Genomic DNA, 19,908 nt, shown 5'->3' with positions numbered 1-19,908 from the left:
CTAGGGAGATGGTGTAAGATTGAGTAATTTTTAGTGTTCATGTTAAGTAGAGCTAAGTAGAAAAGGTAGGATTTATAGATACGACTTTTTTTCTATTTGTTTTTATTTTTTAGAAATTTTTATATTAATTTTCTTCAATCTTTTGTGCTTGCAAGAGGCATTGTATGACTCAGACCAATAATAGTGTCTTACCATTCAAACTGGAATCTAAATGTATCATCACACTCACGATGAGGGAGCAACATTTTAGGGACATCCCACCTCCACAAAGGGAGCAGCTCATCGAAGATACGAAAGTAGAGATTCAACAACCACCATACCGAGTTATAGAGCAATGAAGTTTGTGCGACTATGCGATGCCTAACTTGGATGTTGTTCAAGGTAGCATTAATTGCCTAGTGATTAATGCTAACAACTTCGAAATCAAACCAAACATGATTCAGATGATACAATTGAACCTTCAATTTTGAGGGTAAATGAATGAATATTCAAATCAACACCTTAAGAAATTTCTAAACATTTGTGATACATTTAAATGTAATGGGGTATCCTATGACGTTATCCGTCTTCGGTTATTCCCTCTCTCTTACTTATTATGCTTTTATGTGGTTATTTCATAGTCGGTAGATTCCATCAACACTTGGGATGAGTTAATGAGAAAATTTTTGGCAAAGTACTTTCCCTCAAGGAAGACAATGAAACTTCGTATGGTTATTACAGATTTTCAAAAATTGGAAAGAGAGTCATTATATGAGGCATGGGAGCACTTGAAGCTATTGCTATAGAAGTGTCCATATCATGGTTTACAAGATTGGATGCAACTTCAAGTCTTCTATAATGGGCTTGATGTAGACATACGCTCTACTCTTGATGGAGCATCCGCTGGAGCATTCATGTCAAAGACCTATGCGAAGACCTATCAACTTATAGAGGACATGGCGGTAGACTCTTACATGTGGTCGATTGAGCGGTTCATATATTGGGCCAAACAGTCGGTAGTGAATGTTGTTGGTAGCGAGGACAAGTATGAACAAGTCCTCGAAAGGCCTAATCAATTGGAGATGAGTTTACCAAGGAGCAAGTCCTAAACTAGCCAAATCTTACCCATTTTAACGTAGGACACGATGATAAGGGAAATGTAACAACTCGTCCGATGAAGCCCTAGTATTCGAGTGTTGTTTTAGAAGTAAGAATTTTAGAATGAGTTTGAATAATTAAAGTGATAGATTCATTTAAGAAATAAAAGTTTATGACTACACCCTTGGGTGAAGTCTTGAAAGTTTGAAATATAGTCCATGCAATTAATGCTTAAGAGGATAGATTTATGTTGTACAACTTTAGGATTGGATTAAGTATAAGTTGCTTTTTGAGCGTGCGTGTAATGCCTTAGTTAGGCGTGAACGAAAATTATGGCTAATTTAAGTATGACAATTCAAAGAATAACAGTGAGAGTGTATCAGTACTTGAATTAGGCGTATAGTTATATAGAAAAATGATAGGAAAAGAAGTGTTTGCCCAAAAAGGCCTATTTCGGCGTATAGAATAGCCGAGCCAAGAATGTATTTTTGTAACAGCCCATTTTTAGTGGTGTCAAAATTAGTGGTTTTAGGACCACAATTTCGATGAGTGAATTATTATTTTATTATTTATTTAATATCTAAGGGATTATATTAAGGTAAAATTTCGTTAAAAAATTTTGATGTTTAAATGGTTAATTAGGTGAAACGGACTAATTCATAAAAGGTGTAAAAGTTGAATTCTATTGATTAAAAGGGCTAAATGGTTATGGAAATGAATGTTATGGACTTGAATGGTAAATATACCATTTAAATTGTTAATGGATGTGCATGGACAAGGTTTTATTGAAATTTTGATACTTTTTAAAGGTTAAAATTGTAATTGAATGAATAAAACCTAAATTAAAATAACACAAAAAGGATACCATCTTCTTTAGTTGTCTTCACCACCAAAAAATTAAGAGGGAACAACCACTTTTATGGTTTGAAGGTTCAGTTGATATTCTTCTATGCATGTAAGTGAATTCAAGCCCCATTTTTAATTATTTTTATGTTTTTAAGTTTGTTTTAGCTTAATCTAACTAGTCTAGGGGTTAATTTGAAAAACTGTTAAAGTTTGAGGGACTTTCCATGCTTGTTTTTTAATGTGTTTTGATGTTAGTTGATAGATTATTAACTTTGGTTGTTAAATAAATATGTTTTGTTAAGTGATTTTTGGTGAAATTGTAATTAAGGATTAAATTATTAAAAGTATAAATCTATGGGTTTTATTGTAAAATGTTGGTAATAATGGGTTGTTCCAAGGTCCCTTGTAACATTGGTTAAGTTGGATTTAGGCTAAAATGAATTATATTTAAGTTCTGAGCTTAAGGACTAAATTGGGACAGGTCAAAGTATTAGGTGTAATTTTGTAATTTTGCATAAATATGAATTACGAATTAAATTGAATCCTAGAAGTACTTAATTTAATGAAGTTATTTCTTTAGATCAAGGTAAACCACGATCGGACTTAAATTGGAAAAAAGCTAAAGCTTCAGATTAGTTCGACTCTACTACTACGACCCTAGTTATCGAGGTAAGTTCATACGAACTATAATCGTTTTAATGTTATCTAAATTGACTATTTGCTATTTTGTTTTAATATAAATGAATTTGAATATAAATGTATCAATGTTATGATGAATCGACGGATAACGAGTCTCGTTTGAAACTTAAGAATTCTTAGGATACAAATGACATATCATTAGGGATTTCATGTTTCGAGTGCTGGTCTTGAATGTCCTACCGATGGCTACGGTCATGCATTTGTTGCAGATTCTCCACAGCTCATGTGAGCAGCATCGTGTAGCTTAAATTCTAACCTACAGCTCGTGTGAGCAGGCCCATTTCACAGCTCATGTGAGCATTGATGTAAAGGAAAGGTTACATTTATATGGAAAGACACACTATGTGTGAGCATTCCCGAGTATCCGATGTAATTTTAGATGGTTCAACGGGTAAGAAAAGGAAATGAAATGGTAAGTATGCAAATGGAATAAGTCATGATCTTATGAAAAGGATGATTAGTTAAATGTATACATACATATGGAAATCTACTAATCTTATGCTTGAATTCATTGTATCATGGACAAGTGTATTAACTTGTGACTTTGATGATGTTGTATAGGCTTATTCTAAGCTTATGGCATTCGTAATGATTTTATGCTTAATCTATGAATTGTGTTAATGAAATGGTAAGTTATGTTTAATGTTATACGAGCTTACTAAGCACCCATTGCTTACGTAATTACTTTCTTTTGTTTTATAGATTATCGAAAGCTTGGTCGGTTGGAAGCTCGTCTGAGACCTATTACACTATCCATGTAATGACTTGTTTTTAGTGAAATCAGAATAGTTGTTTTGGGACCAAAAATATGATGAGTAAATATTTATTTTCTTATTATTTTAGTGTCTAAAAATATTAGTAAGGTCGTATAAAGTTTTCGTTAAGCAATTTTGACGTTTGCATGCTTAATTTAGTAAAAAGGACTAAATCGTAAAAGGTGAAAAAGTAAATTTTTAGTAGCTAAAGGTATCAAATATCTATGAAATTTAAATTAAGAGGATTTAGATGGAAAATAAATCAATTTATGTGGTAGTGGACATTTATGGGTTTGGTTTTATTGAAATTATGAATAATTTTAAAAGACAAAATGATAAATAAGTAATTAAAGTTAAATTAACTTAAACAGAATGTGTACATCTTCTTCATTTTGACATCCCCCAACCAAAATTATCAAGGAAGCCATAGCTAGGGTTAGGTCAAGCTAAGTTCCATTGCATGTAAGTAGTTTTGATCTCGTTTTTAATGATTTCTATGTTTTTGAAGTCGTTGTAGCTTAATCTAACTAGCCTTGGGACTAAGGCTCCGTTTGTTAGCCAGAAAAATGTTTTCTGGAAAATGATTTACTTTTCTGAAAATGATTTACTTTTCTGGTGTTTTGATGAATCTGTGTAAAATATTTTCCGTTGTTTGGCAGAGTTCCCGAAAATATTTTCCAGAAAGCTGTTTTTACATATATTAATAAATTTATATTTTAAATTGTTTTTACATACATTTTAAATTGTTTTAAGTTGTGTTAAAAAATAGTGATAATAAAAGATCATGTCAATACATTTAACAACTAAAACATCCCCAATCAAACATAAAAGAAATGGTTTGTATTTATTACATCACATTCTTGAATGCCAACAGACTTTGATGTTCAATAAGTTTAAGAAATTCAACTTTATCTTGAAATTTTCCATTCATTAAGTTTCCTATTTATGCAGTTTGCTCTTTGAAGTAGCAGTTATAACACAAGTCGGATATATATCAAGTTAATTTCTAGTTGATTTATAGTGAAGCTGCTAATCGATGGAGGTCAACATAGCCTGACAGCACTGCTTGATTCATTTCTTTCACCGTTACCTGATATATGACCCTGTAGATTATAACACCAACATCAGATCTACATTCACTTGAATGTTATTAGAAAAAGAAAGAAGAAGTGTACCTCAAGCCTTCAAGCCACAAGTCAGTGATGAGTGCTTCACCAGGATACACCTGCAAAAGGAACCGTGCAAAGAAGCTTTTGACCATGTCTAGATCTCCCATGCAAATACATTTGATAATAGCCCGTATTGCAAACCCAAGGGTACACAATCCATGCAAAATTGTCCTTGAAAATCTATGAACATGGGATAGGCAAAGCATAAATCAGTATAAAAGCTTAGGATGCAAAGGAGATTTATCAAGTAATGCAACCAATAACCGTAGCCTCAACATAAGTAATGAACTAACCCTGTGACCTTTGCAATCATAGGATCTGAATGCAGAGGATTATAGTCACCAGATAACCTATACAATAAAGCCTGTCAAAGGAAAAAAATAGTAGTTCAAAACTTCTAGAGAAGCTTTTCATCATAAAAAAGCATTTCATAGCACAAGCTGTCGAAGCAGAAGTTGATACCAGATCAAACTAATCCACAGACTATATAGTATATGGAAAAAAAGAGAATTAACTAGGGAACATCTCTTTTTTTTTATTTTGAAAGCGACATAAAAGCTCTTGGGGATAAAATTCTAGTATTGTTGCTACATGCCTGAGGTGGTTGGGTACAATCCTCAAATACTACAGAAGGTTGAGTTTTTGGAATTTTCATAGCTGAAGCCAGATTGACTGGATAGTTTGAGTATGTAAAGGGCTTAGATGGATCTGAGAAGCCACCAGCACCACGTAGAAAAACACTTGTCCTAAAGACTCATTTATACATTAATAAACTACAGCATGAGAGTGTTAGATCAGATAGTGGGGAAATACAACTTACCGATTCAAGGTTAATATTTCACCATACTTTTTCTCATAACTTCTGGTTTCAAGTTCAAGTATTGCTGCTTTACCTGATATTTAGAGGGGAGGGGAAAAACCGTCAAGACTATCCTTTCGAAATAGACTTGCAGATATCACTTCTCTTTCTATTCACTTTTTACAGTTTTCCCACGGTTAATAAAATACCGAAGCAACTAGCAACCAACAACCAATTCGTTTGTGCTTGTTATCCTAACAAGTTCACTTTTAAATACAGTATTATCGATAAAAAGTGAAAGACTACGAGAGTAATAGATTTACACTACCATAAACAACTTGATTTCATGGTGACAAATACCACCCGACTTACTTGACATCATTTCAAGTAATGAGTACAAACCTTTGTCATGGAAACCTACGATGGTTGTTTTGTTATGTATCTGCAAGAAAAAAAATTTAATAACAACAACAATTAACTCTGGTAATAAACAGAAATTTCAAAACAATTTCCGCAGGAAGACCAAATATTCTCTAAGTGTACATCATCGATTTTATGTGCGAAATGTTATTTTAAAAGAATAAAGAATGAAATCCTCAACCTAAGATAAAATTTTGAGTTAGCAATTGTTAGTATTATAGATTTATAGAGGCATTTGAAGGAAGTGGCTTGTGTATTTCTATGCATTGTTGTCCATGCAATAGAAGACGTTTATCAAACCTTTTAAAACAAAAAAAAAACTAGAAATGTTAACGAGTTTATATTTAAAAGCTTTAAACAATTTGTTAAAATCTTTTAAATCAATCAAAGGGAAAATGAGAGACAAGATTATTTTTTAGAAAGACAAGACAGGGTAAATGACATGGGCCAATAACTTACTTTAAGTCAGGCACACCACTAAGTTGTGGCAGACCTCTAAGTGAAAATAAAGTAGAAAATGTTGGCAAAACTTCAGAAGGAGTAGGAGAACTTAGGAAAGGTATTATGTTATGTCCGTAATTAAACAAGCACCAATGGTTTGTTACGAGCAGATTAGGACAACTCCACTTCCTCCCCTAATCGACTAACACAAAAGGGTTTCTTTTTTACTCAATTCTGGGTAGATTAGGTGTCCCACTTGCAGTTCAAATGCAATTTCAATTCACCTTTAATACAACAGGTTAAGCTAAACCGCAACAACAAATATAAGCGCATTTTCCAATTAAGAACAGTGGTGTTCTTTAAAAAAAAACCATCCAAATGATGTATAAGTATAACCTTGATAAAATACTGCCCGTTTTCATGGTAAACGTATTTAAGTTCATCGATATCGACGGTGTCCCGACCACATGCTCCAACACCCAAGGCATAGACAGCTACATCTCTGTGTAGGAGGAAACACATCATTGTCATACAGATCAAACAAAAAATAAATTGCCCCTTATATATTAAGCTTCGGGGAGGGGAGGGGGAGGGGGACAAAATAGTACCTCTCAGTATAAGCATAATTTGTCTGCAAATAATGTTAGGATAATGATCAAATAACAGAAACACAGAACAAAACATGAAATCCATTGAAGAGAAGGAAAAAGAAATTATGTTTGTATTTCTCCAGTTAAATGAATTTTTTCCTTTTGAAGGAGGTCAAATCCAAGATAGGAACTACTAGAAATTGATTAGTATTTTTTGGAATAAATCGCAGCCCTTCCCAAATAAGTACAAAAATAAACAAAAACAATCACATATTTCTTTTTTTTTCGTTCTTACCTTTGAGAGAGGAACATGAACGCCATCCCTGACTGGTGGTGAAGTCCAGATTTCGACAACGAAAGGTGAATATGGGAAAATCAAAGATGAATGTCGGTGTCTAGTGTTGATAATCGTTGCTGGCGAGCAGAAGATCGGGGTGTCAAGGATGGGGGAAGGCGAAGGGTAAGAGGCTTCTTTTTCCCAAAAATGTCTTATCGAAATAAAAATGGTAAGTCATTTTCCTGTGTTTTCCCGTGTTTTGTAATAGGTTTTAAATTAGGAAATTATTTTCAGCCAAACAAACACCAGAAAAGGTTGAAAAGCTTTTATGGAAAAGCTTTTATAAGTAAACAAATGGAGCCTAATTTGCAAAACTGTTAAAGGATTAGGGTTTTTCTAAGAACATGTTTCTATTGTTTTTGAATTTTAATGAAAGATTATGAGCCCTTGTTGTTAATTAAATAAATTTTTATAAAGTGATTTTTGATAAAATTATCATGTAGGTACTTAGTTGTAAAAGTAGTAAAATACCATGATAAAATTGTGAAATGTTAAGTTGTATTAGGTTGTATAAGTCCCTAGGTAATTTGGCTAGCATGAAATATGGATGAATATCTATAAATGTCAATTTACGAGCTTAAGGACTAAATTGTAAAGAAGTTAAAATATTAGGGGCAAAATTGTAATTTTTAAAAGTATGGATTATGGACTAAATTGAACAGTATGAATAATAAATGGACTGAATTTGCTTATTTAGATCAAGGTAAACCTCGTACGGATCTAGATCAAGAAAAAGCTTAAGCCTCAGATTAGTGATCTCGTTCTTACATCTTTGTAATCGAGGTAAGTTTGTATGTTTAAATAACTTTTTAATGTTATCTTGATATATATGCTATTTGCTATTTATCATGTTATTAAATGATGGAAATCCAGCAATGTTTCGGTGATTATCGAGCCTCGTTTGAACCTTAGGAATATATAGGATACAAATGACATGTCATTAGGGTCACCATGTTTCGGGTCCTGATTTTGAATGTCCTACCGATGGTTGAGTTCCAGCATTTCTTGCGGATACTTGTCAGCTTGTGTTAGTGGCATCATGTAGCTTACATTTCGACCGTCAACTTGTGTGAGCAGACCCATTTTATGGCTCAAGTGAGCAATGATGTAAAGGAAAAGGAATGGTTTCGATCATATGTTTAGCACACTTTGTGTGAGCTTTCCCGCGTATCTGATATTATTCTAAGTGCTTCAACGGACATGAAAAGGGAAGGAATGGTAAGTGTTCCAATAGCTATGTTATAAACCTATGGAAATGTATGAAATGATCTATGAATATATACCTAAGTTTATGGAAAGTATGAATCCAATGGCATTATATTCATGTGATTTACCTTACCATGGGATAACTCTATTGCATTATGTGTTAAAGTACTAACAATTGTTGTTGATGATGCTTAGGCTTGTGCCAAGCTATTGGTTGGATTTATCATGTTTAATTTTAAAGTTATGCATTGAAATGGTAAGTTATGTTTATATTATACGAACTTACTAAGTTTTATATGCTTACGTAGTTTTCTTTCCTATGTTTTATAGATTATCAAAAGCTTGATTGGTTTGGAAGCTTGTCAGAGACCTATCACACTATCCAGCGATTATATCGGTAGATTTTGAAGTTTTGATGAATATTATAGTGGCATGTGTAGGTGAATTTATGTTTAATGGCTAGTTGATGTTTATGGCATGTAAATGTTGCTTAGAATTTTTGGTACTTTTGGTACCTTGTGGATTGGATGTTAATATGGTCAAGTTGATGCATGGTTTTATGACCAAAGTGATAAGTGTTGGTATGTTTGCAATGTGGCTAATTGTGGTATGCTTTGATATAGAATTGAACTAAATGTGTTTGGATGAAATATGACCAATTAGACATAAGTTTAGGTATAATTGCTTGGTAGTAATTGAGGTGCCTATATGGCATATTTTTTGGATGGATAAATGGCCTATTGAATTGGTCTTATTATGCATGTTTTGGTGCCTAGGGTATATGTGTATATTGCTTGTAGGTAAATACTTGAATGGTGAAAGAAATGGCTTGATTTTGGCCAATTTCTTGTCCACACGGCCTAAGACATGGGCGTGTGTCTCAGCCGTGTATGACACAGGATTATGCGACATGGCCATGTGTCCCCTGTAGGTTTTAAAGGTTTCAAGTTAGGCAGTTACACGACCTAGCTCACAACCTGGCACACAGGCATGTGAGGTCATTTCGAGAGTTACAAGGCCTGGCACATAGGCATGGGGGCTTGGGCATGTGACCCAAGTCAGGGAGTTACACTGGCACGGACATGGGCTGGGACATAGCCGTGTGTCCCTATTTCGATTGTCAATTTAAAGTGCTTGTATAAAAGTTCATTTTGGTATGTGTGTGATGGTTTGTAAATGATCATTTGTGGTAACATGTAGTGATTAAATGAACTAGGTTTGCATGCTTGGAAAATGGCAATACTGACTTGTTTTGGTAAGTGACATTTTGGTATATATGTGGTGCCTTTGAATGGCATATTGGATAGATGAATTAGGGTGTTTGAAATAGCATATTTATGTGTATTTGAATGACTTTTAAATCCCTTGAATGTATGTCCAAATGGTATGAATGGTTAGGTATCAATTTGACTTGAAATGGCTTGATTTTAGGTCAAATTTTGGGATCACACGGCCTGAGACACGAGCTGTCAAATGACCATGTGAGACACACGGCCTGGCGACACGACCATGTGTCATTTGAAATTTCTTAGTGTTTCAAGTCAATAAGTTACACATCCTAGTACACGGCTGTGTGTAGCACCTTAGAGAGTTACACAGCCTGCGACACAGTTGTGTGACCCTACTGGAACGACGAAAATGTGCAAGTGTATACAATCGCAACAGGTAATAAAATGACAAGTAAATGTCAAGTTATTGTACCCAGAGGGACTGTAAAAGAATTATTTATGAAAGTAATTTTAAACACTTTGGTGAAAGAAAGATATTTGGATTTGGGAAATGATTTAAAACTAGAAAACAAAGTAAAATAAAATAAAGTTCTAATGCACGATTTCAAAAGCTAATTTTAATCAAGATGATATAATTGTGTTGGATTAATTACATTTCCTTACCTTAGAATCATTAAACTTATGCTTATACTTATTAGTAATAAATCATGGCAACTCGGTAATTTGCTAACTTATGAACATATTTAGAAATAAAAATTCATTCATCTCTTGTACATATTCCTATGTCAATTCGACCGATAAAATAGATTTATAAAGATAAACATGTTATTGCACATACATACTTATTAGATTAAACAATCTCTCGCATATTCCTATGTTGATTCAAATGATTAATTCAATCTAATAAGCATATAAAAGACTATGTGAGGTAACAAAGTGTCCTTACCTTGAAACAGTTTAATCACAATAATATTGCAAGTTATGCAAGGCATATGTATCGCCAAATACAATGCTAATCTAATCTTTAGCTACCTTAGAAGATTTAAACATGCACTAATTGAGTACTGTGTCCATTAATTGCAATTTCAATGCGTTTAAATAATTAATTCTTTAGTTATCTTACAATTGTAATGAAAGAATAACTTAATAATAGTTTTACTTAATCAAACATTTTACCGAGGTCTATAACAGCATAAACATAAATTTAACAAATCAAGAGGACGAAATGCATTCAACCTAACACGAATTAAATTCAAGCTAAGCTGTTAAATTAACCATTCAATAGCATAAATATTCATAGATATGTTCATCATAAAAACAATAAAAATTAAAGAGATGAGGAACAAGAATCAAATTCGGTGGTTTTCTGTGGCTTGACTAGGTTGCTCCGTTCTTCCTTCTTTGTTGTCCTCGCTTGTCAAGGCTACTATGAACACTCAATTTATACTCCAAAATGGCCGAAGAAGACCCCTTTACCGAGAGGAGAAATCGGCACAAGAGCAAGGAACTTTGAATGGGAAAATTAGAGAAAAAATTGAGAGAGGAGAGAAGAGTTGTGAGAGAAGAGATGTGAATGAGGGATGTTTTGAATAAGAAGCAAAGGGGGCTTTATATAGCTGAGTATGGCTTCTGAAAATAGCAAATTTCAGCAGCCAAAGAGCCCTCTCATGGCCTGCCATCCTACATGGCAAAGTTGAGACTTTCAACTTTTCTAAAATTAGCCTGAGGCAAATCCGTAAAGACTTAATTTAAGGTGAGGTTTGAATGCAATTTGGAAGTCTTCCAGGGGTCTTTTTGCAGCTCATTTAATCAGCTAAAAATGCGGGTTTGGGTCAGCATTTGTACAGTTCTGGGCTACCCAATTGGTGGCTGGTTCGGTTCGCTCAATTTAGTTCAACTAGTGCGGTTCAACTGGGCCTTTTTCCATAATTAATTAAAATTAATTTATTTAGCCCAAATTAATTTGGGAATAAATTAAAATTAAATATATTATGAATTAATACACATATTTGGACCATCTTAGGCTGGAAGTTATTTTGCCTTGTTACTTTGAATTGTATCGGTTTTGTTCTTCTAACTGTGTCTACCGAGTCAATTTTCGCCCTTTGTACGAATCTGTCAAAAATAATCAAAATTCACTAAAAATAATTTTAAAATTGACTAAAAATTACCATGTTCAATTTTTTTAATATAATTTAATTATTTTATAAAAATTAATTATTTTATGACAAAAATTCTATCGAAAATGCATTATTTTAAGTAAAATTAGGTATGAAAAAGTAAATAAATCTTTGTGTTTCCACATCCCCAAACTTAAATCATTGCTCGTCCAGAGTAATGCACAAATTTTGGAAAGAATTTCTTAGAAACACTTTTGAAGAATTCCTTCAGAATAACTTTCTTCTCAAAATTATGAATTTAATATACTTAGGCTCAAAAATAAGAAATTTGATAATTATGCTACTTAAGTATGCATATCGTTCAAATTACATCTAAAAACTATTATAATAGAAAAATTAGACTAAATGTCTCTTTAACAAAGACATGTTAACCCTTACCAATTTGATTTTTTTATTCCCTTATTCAAGACTAAGCTACAATCATTAAGTTTAACTTATGTCTTCATATGTTGATCTTATCAATTTCTCTCCACTAATGTAGGTAGCATAGAAACTTGAATCAATAGGTCTTTATTAAGGTTGTAATGTGGCTAGGCTATGGGTAGGTAAAAGATAGATAAATGTTGGCTTAAAAACCCTAGACCCAACGTAAAATCAAACCTTCAGAATTTTTACCTTCGATATACGAACTTATTTTACTTTCACATGCTCTTTTGTACATCTATTTTCTTTTGAGTACATTTTTTAAAAAAAATTCAAATTCAAGCACTTGCTTCATGTACTACAATTTTCGGGCAATTGATACTTCTTTTCAATTCCCCCAAACTTATGTTCAAACTATATTCTGAATAGTAATAAGTCTAGTGTTTGGGACAAATTTAAAGATAATGAAGAGAAAAGTGATCGCTAAATATTGGAAAGGTCCAAATAAAACTAGGCCATATAGTCTCAAAGTTGGGTTTCAAAGGAAAGTTTTATCATAGTCGGCTTGAAAGGATCAAACGGTTCAAACAACAATTGCCTAAGTCATTTTCAATATTCCCTGCTTTCTAGGATTTCGCCTTAAGAACTTACTAAGTCAATTCTAAAGACTTAAACTTTCATGCATGCCTAATTATTTCGTAAGGAATTAAAATAAATTCTATGGTACTAATTTGCATGATTTATTAAAAATACATTCATATCATTATTAAGCTAACATAATAACTTATTGAAATAATATAACTTTATTAATACTGAAGTTTAACATACTTAACAAAATTTCAAATTATTGAACAAAATATATCCTAATCATAATTAAAAGAAATTTTAATTCTGAGTGGAATTAATTCAAATTTCCGGTCCCCCCAACTTAAAATGAACAATGTCCTCATTGTTTAAAGTGAATAGATACTATACACTAGGTAGGATTTTAGAAAAGAGGAGGTGAGTCAAATTGACTGCTTAAGTACCAAGCTCTCTCGAAATCCAATCCTAGACATGTATATACCTATTGCCACACTTTAGCCTTTGTGGCTTGTTCAGATTTTATTCATGATTCCTAATTAACCTAATCCTAAAATAACTTAAGAATAAAAATAAAATAAAGTTGGGGTCTTCCCTTTTTAATTTGTTTGCCGATCCTTCCGAATTCGACTCATCTTTTGCTTCATCATTATTCCCTTTGCATGAATCGCTTTGCTCCCTTTTCGACAATGAAGTCCATAGTTCAAATATGAAATCTGGAAACTCAGGCACAAAAATAAATGGGTCATTATAAATTTTCCTCAGGGCACTCCTCATCGAGTTATCCCTTATTTTTGAGTATCTCTAGTAGGCTTGTTGCTGCCATTGCATATGTTGCATTAAGTTCATCAGCTTTGACAGCCCGTCACGAAGATCTGGGCTAGCCGGTGGAGCTCCAAACATTGAGGTTTTGATATCAGGTTTAGCTTCTTGTTCCATTGGTTTTGCCTCATTAGGGACTTCAATTGATTGCTCTGGCGGGATCTCTGTGGGGTCATCTTCTGCTTCTTCGAGATCCTCACTTTCTTCAACTCGTTGCTATGGAACAGAATCTCCAGCTACTCGGTAGAGGTCCCAATCGGTGATTGTGCCCTGACTATACCCTCTATTCTTTACGTTCGCAAGAATTTTTGCTTTTAAGTACAGAATTGTTATCGTAAAGGGGAAATAGGCTGGGCCAGAACGTCTAACGGCACAATTTCACATTTCTCTTAGGATGATTTTTCCCACATCAATGGTCTTTCCAATTAGAATTGAGCATAATAGGACCATTCGCTCTAATGAGATTGTAGTCCCATGCGAACTAAGCATAAGGCTGAAACGGATGAAATAGAACCATGCCTTCGCAAGTGGTGTCAAATATTCTTTTCGACAAGTGTGGATTCCTTACTTTGACACAGTCCACTTAGAACCTGGAATTGTGAGTTCCTCAAGAATTTCTTGTGAATTTTCAGGCTTAATGTTGCTCAACAAAGAAGGATATTCATCCTTTTCGAAATCAGGTAATTCAAAGAACTTATTAATAGCATTTGAATTTATTGGTACCTTGATTCCATGAAATGGGACTTCGGTCAATTCGGTTGAGGTTAAATTCACATAGAATTCATGAACTAGTTCCTCATCCACCTTGGTCTCTTTTCACAAAACAATTCCCAATTGAGGGCTTCAGCAACTTGACGAATACGTGCCATAAAGTCTCTGTAGTTGCTTTCCTTCAATGTGAAGCCTCTCTCTAGATGCATCTGTTGATTTTTGAAGATACTTCTGTATCTTACTTTGGCTTCTTCACAGTGGAACTTATTTTGTGTTTCAACGATTTGGGTAGAGGCATGAGTTCTCTTGCTAGGCATGATTAACCTGAACATAAAATGGGAAAATTATTTTCTCAAAAATTTAAATAATAAAAATTATTAATAGTTCAATGATTTGAAAAATTAAATAATTGAATAAAATTAAAATTCAAGAGAAAATTCGGTCTTACCACCCTTTTTTAAAAATGATTAACAGCAAAAGAGGTCGAATTAAGGTAGGTTGGAGGATTTGGCTAAGGATGGGTGAAGGTGTGTGCCGCAGAAGTGTTGGAAGGCTACTAGGTGTATGGTAGATGGGTGCAGAAGCGGGCAACAACACGCAATAGGGGTTAGGCGTAAGCAGTAGCGTGCAGGACCTTTGGCAAGCAAGCCTGATGTGCTAGGACGTGCGTAGGTGTGACGCACAGGAGCAGGACACGGCCTAGGCTACTGTTGGGGCTGGGGCGTGTGGCGTGCTGAGGCTGCTAGCCAAGCAATGTACGATTGATGCTTGCGGCACTTAAAGGATTTGGTGCTTTTGGGTTTTAAGTGATAAATGAATGGGGAGAAGTAAGGGTGGAATTTATAGTGGGAGAAGTAGGAATTGGAGTAGAATTCTTAGAGAAATTTAATAATTTAAAAATTCTAAGTCTAGTCCTACTCAAAGTTAACAACAATTAATAATGAAATTATCAATTGCTATTAAATTATTAAAACAAGAATAAAATATGATTAAAATTAAACTAATCCTAATTCTATGCTAAGTTGATAAAAATTAATATATAAATTATAAGAGATATAATTATATATTAAAATTTATCATATTTATATAAATATATATATTAAAAAAATATTTATTTAGGATGCCTTTTGGAAATATTTACAAAAAGAGGCACCTAGTTTATATTATTAACGAAATTAACAACCAAAATTTTAAAATAATTCAATTAAGTCCCTAAACTTAATGAAAATTTGAAATTAAGTTGTAATTTAAAACTTGGATCACAATTTGACCCTTTTATTTGAAAAATTAAAAATTTATTTTGTCATTCAAGGAATAATTTCTTGGAAAATTATGTAAAAATCAATTCCCAATAAGATTGGAGGGGTCACAAGTGGTCTCACTTAAGTTCCAATCTCCTAGACAGAATTTATTTAAACATAATATACATAATAATACACCCTAAATAATTTATCAAAAATAATAAAATTTAAATATCTGATAAACTAAACAAGATTTGATCTCGTTTAGGTTTTTCTTCGCAGTAATGTTTCAAACGTTGACCATTAACTTGGAAATTACCTCCCTTACCTTGGAGTTCAACAACTCCATATGGATAGACGTGTTGAATCGTAAATGGACCGGACCAACGTGATTTTAACTTACCTGGGAAGATCTTCAATCTGGATTAAATAATAAGACTTGCTGACCTGCTTCAAATTCTCTAACTCGAATGTGCTTGTCATGCCACTTCTTGAGTCTTTCTTTGAGTAATTTGGTATTTTCGTATGAGAACATTTGAAATTCCTCTAGCTCGTTGATTTGAAGCATATGTTTCTATCTAGCAAGCTTATGATCCAGGTTGAGTTGTCGAAGAGCCCAGTAAGCTTTGTGCTCTAACTCCAGATGTAGGTGACAGGCTTTCCCAAAGACCAACCTGTAGGGTGACATTCCTAAAGGTGTCTTGTATGCTATTCTGTAAGCCCATAAAGCATCATCTAATCTTGTGGACCAATCTCGTCAGTTTGGGCAGACTACCTTCTCAAGTATGCCTTTGATCTTCTTATTTGCCAGTTCAGCTTGCCCATTTGTCTGCAGATGGTAAGCTGGTCCAACCTTGTGTTTCACTCTGGCTTGTGTTTCACTTTGTCTAATAACAAAGTGGGAGCCTTCATCACTGATGATAACTCTTGGGGTTCCAAACCTTTTGAACACATGCTTCTGCAAAAATTTCATCACAACCTTAGCATCGTTTGTCGGATATGCCTCAGCCTCGACCCACTTAGACACATAGTCTACTGCTACTAGTATGTACTTGTGACCGCAAGACGGAGGAAAAGGACCATGAAAGTTAATACCCCATACATCGAACAACTCTACCTCAATGATATTTGTTCGAGGCATCTCATTTCTGTTGGTGACATTTCCAACCCTTTGACATCGATCACAGCTCTTCACGTAAGCATATGCATCCTTGATAGTGTTAGCCAGAAGAATCTGGCTTGTAATACTTTTGCCGCTGTACGTGTACCTCTGAAGTGTCCCCCACTTGGAGTTGAGTGAAAATGGTATAAAATCTTCGGTATTTCATCTTCTGCCACACATCTCCTAATCATCTAATCTGCACACTGTTGAAACACATATAGCTCTTACTAGAAATAGTACTTCACATCGTGAAGAAACTTTTTCCTTTGTTGATACGTCTTATCAATTGGCATCAAACCACAAGCTAAATAATTATCAATATCAGCAAACCAAGGGGTATTATGGACATGATTTACCTTCAGGATATGTTCATCTGGAAATCTCTCCTGAATTGGTATAAGAGGAGAATTCCCTTTTTGTGGCTCTAATATGGAAAAGTGATCTGCTACTTGATTTTCGACTCCCTTTCGATCTTGAATTTCTAGATCCAACTCTTGAAGTAGAAGTACCCATCGGATTAGCCTCGGCTTAGCGTCTTTCTTTACAAGTAAATACTTAATTACCGAATGCTACGTATAGACAGTCACTTTGGTAACTACCAGATAAGATCAAAACTTGTCGAAAGCAAACACAATAGCAAGTAACTTTTTTTTTGTTATTGTATAATTTAGTTGAGCTCCTGTTAGGGTTTGACTTGCGTAGTAGATGGGATGAAAAAATTTGTTCCTTCACTGGCCCAAGACAGCTCCAATTGAGAAGTCACTTGTGTCACACATCAATTCGAATGGCAAATCCCAGTCTGATGTGACGATTATGGGTGCCATGACTAATCGATTCTTTAAATCGTTAAAAGCTTTTAAGCATTCCTCATCAAACTTGAATATAGAGTCCTTCTCCAATAAGGGTTTAGGAACTTTGGAGAAGTCCTTGATAAATCTTCGATAAAAACTGGCGTGGCCCAAAAAGCTCCTAACACCCTTTATAGATGTTGGAGGTGGGAGTTTCTCAATAACGTCTACCTTTGCTTTGTCTACCTCGATCCAATGACTCGTTATCCGATGTCCTAGAACAACTCATTTTCGTACTATAAAATGACACTTTTCCCAGTTAAGTACGAGATTCGTTTCTTCTCATCGGGTTAGTACCTTAGTTATATTGGCTAAGCAATCATCATAAGTATCTCCGAGTAATGAAAAATCATCCATAAAAACTTCCAAATATTTCTCAACCATGTCAGTATAAATAGACATCATACATCTTTTAAATGTAGCAGGAGCATTACATAAACCAAATGGCATGCGTCTAAATGTAAACGTACCATATGGGCAGGTGAATATCGTTTTGTGTTGATCTTCCGGTGCTACTATAATTTGATTATACCCTGAGTATCCATCGAGAAAATAGTAGTAAAATCGTCCTGCGAGTCTATCTAGCATCTGGTCCAAGAACGGCTAAGGAAAGTGATCTTTCCTAGTCGCCCTTTTCAGCTTCCGGTAATCGATGCAGATTCTCCATCCCATAACCATTCTAGTCAGTATCAACTCGTTGTTATCGTTGTCTACGACCGTGATACCTCTTTTTTTTGGCACGCATTGAACTTGGCTTACCCATTAACTGTCTGATATGGGATAGATGATACCCGCATCTAACCACTTAATGATCTTTTTTTTACTACTTCCTTTATGATGGGGTTCAGTCTCCATTCTCCATCGATCGTCCCTTTTTTACCATCTTCCACGATAATCTTGTGCATGCATATAGATGGATTAATACCGCGAATATTGACTATGGTCCATCTGATGGCCTTCTTGAATTGTTTTAGAACTAAGATAAGTTTCGCTTCTTGCTTAGTGGTCAATTCTGCTGAAACAATCACAGGCAGAGTAGAAGCGTTACCTAAATAAATGTATTTTAAATGAGAATGTAATACCTTGACTTCTAATTTAGGTGGCTCATCGATCGACACTTTTGGTTGGGAATTGTCCCTCTTTTCTAACTCTAAATATTTAAAGCGAGATTACGGATTATATCCCATTTGATTAGCTTTTAGCAAAGCTAAGTATTCATCCTCCTCTTCATCAATTGGAGGATCCGATGTTAAACTTCTTTCCAGTGGGTCCTCAGCACAGTTGAGTTCCTTCTCCACTATTAAATCCTTTAAATCAGAAATTGTAGAGCAATTATCCATTGAGTTAGGAAATCGCATAGACTTAAAGACATTAAATGTTACCTGATCATCCTGAACACGCATAGTGAGCTCGCCCTTCTACACATCAATAAGGGTCCTTACAGTTGCTAGGAACGGTCTTCCTAGGATGATTGGTACTTTTTTGTCTGGTTCAAAATCTAGAATTACAAAGTCAGCAGGAAAGATAAACTTATCAATATGTCCCAAAACGTCCTCAATTTTTCTTTCTGGATGTGCTAAGGATTGATCTGCTAGTTGAAGCATAACTGTAGTTGGTCTAACTTCTCCTATCCCCAACTTCCTAAATATTGACATAGGCATCAAGTTGATACTCGCACCTAAGTCACATAATGCCTTACCACAATATGTTGCTCCAATGTTGCACGGTATGGTAAAACATCCAAGATCCTTCAATTTTGGGGGTAGTTTATCTGGAAGATATGCACTGCATTCCTTTGTTAGAGCTACCGTCTCAAACTCTCCAAGTTTTCATTTCTTAGACAAGATATCTTTCATGAACTTGACGTCGTTCGCCATTTGCTCAAGTGCTTCAACCAACGGGATGTTGATGTGAAGTTGCTTGAGTATGTCAAGGAACTTCTTGAATTGAATCTCCTACTTATGTTTCTCTAACGAAATTGTTAGTTGATCAGAATTAACTGGTCCTGAGGTTACTTTGTCGGGTTTTATAGATTTTGGTTCTGGTGAAACTGGAATTTCAACACTTGGTTAAACTTCTTTTGAATCTTGAATGTCAGCTGGCTCCTTTTTAACTTCGATAGTGTTGGGCTCTACTATCTTTCCGCTCCTCAATGTCAACACTTTATAATGTTTCTTCCCCAGATTTCTCGAATTCTCTGTGTCACTAGGTAGAGCACCTTGTGGTCGGTTCCTGAGTTCAGTAACAAGCTAGCCCACTTGATTCTCAAAATTCCTTAGAGTGGCGTCGTTTTTTGCCATGTACACCTTCAATAGATTATCTAAGCTATTGGATGGTTCCGCTTGGGTTGGTTTTTTAACTTGTTGGGGGAAACTAGGCGACTGAGTTGGTCTAGGTTAGGCATAAGTGTTACTGGTTCCAGCCGCTTGGT

General features: G+C 34.5%; 1 protein-coding gene and 1 non-coding gene across 2 annotated transcripts; both read right to left on the bottom strand.

Annotated features, from left to right (window-relative positions):
* Positions 1-698: 698 nt before the first annotated feature.
* Positions 699-805, bottom strand: LOC121215143 (small nucleolar RNA R71). The gene has a single exon (XR_005910872.1). It is a non-coding gene; the product is annotated as a small nucleolar RNA R71 (small nucleolar RNA).
* Positions 806-4,338: 3,533 nt separating this feature from the next.
* Positions 4,339-18,817, bottom strand: LOC121214554 (enoyl-CoA hydratase 2, peroxisomal). Its single transcript, XM_041088324.1, has 14 exons — positions 18,651-18,817; positions 14,367-14,550; positions 13,563-13,731; positions 13,306-13,409; positions 6,815-6,837; positions 6,578-6,708; positions 6,225-6,294; positions 5,989-6,065; positions 5,748-5,783; positions 5,367-5,439; positions 5,142-5,292; positions 4,840-4,910; positions 4,553-4,726; positions 4,339-4,480 (listed from the first exon to the last, which is right to left on the bottom strand). Exons 1-14 carry the CDS (start codon positions 18,815-18,817, stop codon positions 4,393-4,395), a joined length of 1,518 nt encoding a protein of 505 aa, XP_040944258.1. The 3' UTR covers positions 4,339-4,392.
* Positions 18,818-19,908: the final 1,091 nt, after the last annotated feature.

This window comes from Gossypium hirsutum, chromosome D02, assembly GCF_007990345.1.
Source record: "Gossypium hirsutum isolate 1008001.06 chromosome D02, Gossypium_hirsutum_v2.1, whole genome shotgun sequence".
Taxonomy (NCBI): Eukaryota; Viridiplantae; Streptophyta; class Magnoliopsida; order Malvales; family Malvaceae; genus Gossypium; species Gossypium hirsutum.
The sequence above is the reverse complement of the archived record's forward strand: the minus strand, read 5'-3'. Positions and strand labels throughout refer to the sequence as shown.

Excerpts from the sequence above, each read along its gene's own strand:
- LOC121214554 (XM_041088324.1), bottom strand. The coding sequence starts at position 18,817 with ATGGATAATTGCTCTACAATTTCTGATTTAAAGGATTTAATAGTGGAG. Across the intron at positions 5,784-5,988 it reads TCCTTCAAATGCCTCTATAA|ATAACAAAACAACCATCGTA; the intron begins ATCTATAATACT and ends TCTTGCAGATAC. Across the intron at positions 4,911-5,141 it reads ATTGTACCCAACCACCTCAG|GCTTTATTGTATAGGTTATC; the intron begins GCATGTAGCAAC and ends TTCCTTTGACAG.